Source organism: Carlito syrichta, unplaced genomic scaffold, assembly GCF_000164805.1.
Source record: "Carlito syrichta isolate Samal-C Ts95f unplaced genomic scaffold, Tarsius_syrichta-2.0.1 Scaffold311381, whole genome shotgun sequence".
In the NCBI taxonomy this organism is placed as follows: domain Eukaryota; kingdom Metazoa; phylum Chordata; class Mammalia; order Primates; family Tarsiidae; genus Carlito; species Carlito syrichta.
The window spans coordinates 337,754-341,927 of record NW_007255477.1 but is presented as its reverse complement, the minus strand read 5'-3'; the positions used below and the strand labels follow the sequence as shown (position 1 = coordinate 341,927).

Here is a 4,174-nt window from a genome sequence, read left to right as displayed (position 1 = left end):
CCCCAGAAGTAAGTTCTCTGGGGATTGTTTGTTCCCAACTCCACTCCCGGTGGGTGATCGGCTTACTAGGTCTACCTGGCTGGCCTTCCGCTTCTTGCCTAGGCCTTTCTGAAATCCAGTGCTTCCCCTCTGCAAATCCAAGCCCAAGAGCCCTATCCTGAGGGAATGGAGGGCAGACGGTCACCACAGTGCTGACAAAATCCGATCCTGGCCACCAAAGGGTTATTAGGCATCCTGTGTTTCCAGGCCCAAACTTGAGAACTCCCAGTCTGAATTCCCCAGCGCCTCAGGGCTTGGAAAGCTGCCCAGTGCCCAGCACCAGCTGCAGGCTTAAAGACAGTGCCTGCTTCCTGAGCTGACAATGTACATGGGGAGTATAACAGCCATGACATTGAAGAGTGAATAGCTAACTACAAAACAGGGTGGGAGTGGGCTGGGAAGGGCCAAGTGGCTGCAGTCCAAAGAGGCACGTCACAAACGTGACCAGATGTGCTGCAGCAGGAGGACAAGGTCAGGTGGCCCCTTCCCACCACACCTCCTGACAATCCCATGTGGGGACATTTTGGCCTTCCCATTCTTCTATCTCTTTTGTTCTTCCTCCTTTTGTTTTCCATAGTTCAGAGCCATATTTCCTCTCTAAACCACAGGGCCTCGGTCTTCTGGTTTCTGGCAGTGCTTCCTTCCAGATGGACCTCTCAGGTGGCCTCATCTGCGTCTCCTGGCTAGCCCCACGACTTGGCTCTTCCTAGAGCTGCAGTCACCCTCACGCTGCTGTGCCCTTGGTTCCAAAGCGAAGAAGGCTCTAATTCAGTATTTTGAAATGATGCAAATGCAAGGAATTGTTCTTTTTTTAGAAGCTCAGGACTGACCCAAATCCCTATCTGCATTTCTTTCTGGATCTTCTTTGATTTGTGATGTGGCCTCTGCAAATCACTGAAAGTGACCACTGGGATGTGGGTGGCATCCCACTAGGCTGTGTGTGCACACGTGTATGTGTGTGTGTGATGGGATTTACTTCAACTGCAAGAGAAAAGATGCCTTTAGGATGAATCTGCTCTTGAGCATGGCCTGCAGCCTTCCCTGAATTGACCTCCATTCACCTCTGCCAGCTCCTCTTCCTCCTTCCTCTCTCTGCCCCAGTGCTAGTGAGCTATGTTGCGGTCCCTGGAGGTGAGGGTTTAGCCTCCCCCGTCTCCTTACCTGGTAGAGAGTAGAATTGCTTTCTACTTGCTCCAAGCCTTGGCACTCAGAACTTGCCTTCCCTAGGAGAGGGTGGCTTCACTAGGTCCCCAGGACGTCACTGCCTCCAACTACCTCCCGATGGTCCTGGGTGGTCTGTTTACTTCTCTCTTCTCTCTGTACTGAGAACTTTTGAGCACATGTCTGTATATTTTTTGTTTCCCTACCACTCAGCAGAGTGCCTGGCAAGCAGCACAATGAGTGGAAAGCAGGTTTTCTGGAGAACATCCCAGAAGTCAAGCACAGAGCACAGACTTACCTCATTTTCCACAATGGGTGTGAGTTCCCACTGGCTTTCCTCCTCCTCTCCCAGGGCTTACTCTCAACCTGAGGCAATCACCTACTCTACAGACATGAGCGTCCAAGACCGACTGGCATTCAAATACGTTAGCAGAAGGTGCCAAGGTGAGTACCTGAGTTTGTCTGCAATGAAGATGACCCTCCTTTCCAGAAGCAGGGAGGCAAAAACACAGACCAGGTGGCGAACGCTGAGAGATGAGAAGAGAGACTCAAAGTCCACATGCTCAAGCCGGGAGTCCAGCGGGCGGCACAGTTCAATCACCTGCCAGGGAAGAGGAGCAGCCATGAAGAAGGGCCTCACGGGTGTCACAGTCCCGGGGCTCTGAGATTCCTAGCGGGGGTGACCCACTGGCAGGGGCAAAGGAAAAGAAGAAATGGAAGACAAACGGGATTGGAAGAAAAGAAAGACCCTAGGAGACAGAGGAAGGAGGCGCGTTTGGTAGGAAGCAAGCATTTCACATTCAACTGAGGATAGGTGGATGGTGGAAAGAGGATAGCAGATGCGATGGCCCCAAATACTCAGAAGATGCTCCCTGGCAACAGCATGGCTAGACTCCCCATGGAGAGTCCGAGAGTTCTAAGACTGCTGAAAACTGTCCCAGCCTTGAAAATCCCAGTGGTAAGAGTCTTTGTCTCGTGAGGGACTATTACCTGCTAGAACAAAATCACAAGCTCATGTAGAATGGCCAACGGATTTTGAACAGCACTTCTGAAGCTCCTCATTGAGAAGATACTGCCTTTTTTTTTTCTTTTTTGAGTCGGGGTCTCACTCAGTTGCTCAGTCTGGAGTGCAGTGGCATGATTATGGCTCACTACAGCCTTGACATCTGACCTCAGGTGATCCTTCTACCTCAGCTTCCTGAGTAATTGGGATAGGTGCATGCTACCATGTCTGGTTAAGTGTTTTTTTTTTTTTTAGTGATGTCTCGCTATGTTGTCCAGGCTGTCTTGAATTCCTGGGGTCAAGCAATCCTTCCACCTTGGCCTCCCAAAGTGCTGGGATTACAGGTGTGAATCACCAAGCCCGGCAAAAAGGCACTTCTTAATCAGCCCTACTCCTATCTTTCTGATGATGTGTCTTTTCAGCTTTTATACTTCGTGTATATACCTTCTTATTCTGTACTTGTTGGAATGTTCCTGAATTTATCTCAAGTTGCTAGTCATGTGCATGTTTTTTCTCTTTAAATAGCTGCCTCCTTCACAGTGTGAAGAGTAGATTTCACTCTTGTGACAGCACTGGCCCTCATGCTGCCCCCGCATGGGACTCCCTTATCCTTGCCCTTCCTGCTACATCCCTGTGGCCAAGACACCTGCATCTGGTGTGGGATGGTTTCAGGTTCTCCAGCAACAGGGAGACTGCTGCTCTGTGCTGGGAAACTGGGTTGTTCCTGAGTGTCCCAGACCCACCCCCATCACTCCTTTGTCTACAAAGGTGACCTGGTTTTCTTTCTTTCTTTTTTTTTGAGTTGGAGTCTCACTGTGTCGCCCAGACTGGAGTGCAGTGCCAGGAGCGGCCACCGCAGCCTCGACCTGCTGGGCTCCGGCGATCCTTCCGCCTCAGCCTTCCAAGGAGCTGGAACTACAGGAGCGTGCTACCGCGCCCGGCTGATTTTTGATTCATTGTAGAGATGAGGTCTCGCCAAGTTGCTGAGGCGGGTCTCGAACCCTCAGGCTCAGGCAATCCACTCACCTCGGCCTCCCAAAGTGCTGGGATTACAGGCTGAGCCACCGAGCCCGGCCATGACCTGGTTTTCTGAGGGTCTCTGGAACTGGAGACTTAAGGCTGAATGGGCTCTGTCTTCTGTCCACAGAGCCATGCCAAGGGAGTGGGAAGGGTGAAAATAACCTCTTTCATCAAATCTCAGCCCAGTCAAGGAAGGGACACGCTTCAAAGTCTAAGATCAATGAAAAGTAGAACCTGAGCTTGTGTTCCTGGGGAACAATCTATTTTAAACTGCAAAGTTATAGAGGTGATACATACTCAGAACATAAACAGGGTCAAATAAAAGTTAGGAATGACCACGAATGGCTTATTAAGAGAAACTAAGAAGTACAGTGCAGGCCCCTAACCTGAGGCCGCCGCTATGCAAAGAAACACCCCTGCCAGGGGTGGTGGTTCATGCTTGTCATCCCAGCACTTTGGGAAATGGAGGTAAGAGGACTGCCTGAGGCCATGAGTTTGAAACCAGCCTGAGCTACTTGGTGAGACCTCGTCACTAGAATAAATTAAAAAAAAAAAAAATCAACCAGGTATGGTGGCACATGCCTGTAGTTCCAGCTACTTGGAAGGCTGAGATGGAAGGATTGCCTGAGCCTATTAGGTCGAGGCTACGGTGGCCATGAGCATGCCACTGCACTCCAACCTTGGGCAATAGAGTGAGATTCTGACTCAAAATGAAAAAAAAAAAAAAAGAAACACCCCGTGCTGCCACAGAATATCCTTGGACTTCCTCTCTGGGGCAGAATCCAGGGCTGGATGGGTTGGACTGAGAGTTGACCTTATGCTGAGTGATCTGGGCCCGCCTGAGGAGCAGGGAGAGGACACCCCTGAATCTGTCGACTCACTGAAAGTCAGGCCCGCCGGGCTCGGTGGCTCAGCCTGTAATCCCAGCACTTTGGGAGGCTGAGGGGGGGG

At 50.9% G+C, this 4,174-nt stretch overlaps 1 protein-coding gene across 1 annotated transcript in view; it reads right to left on the bottom strand.

The window, feature by feature from the left end:
- Positions 1–1,550: 1,550 nt before the first annotated feature.
- Positions 1,551–4,174, bottom strand: part of DENND2A (DENN domain containing 2A) — a 75,539-nt gene continuing 72,915 nt past the window's right edge. Inside the window, exon 13 of the mRNA XM_021717874.1 lies at positions 1,551–1,801. Coding sequence (XP_021573549.1) covers positions 1,580–1,801 — 222 coding nt within the window. The 3' untranslated portion in view covers positions 1,551–1,579. The remainder of the gene's footprint in view (positions 1,802–4,174) is intronic.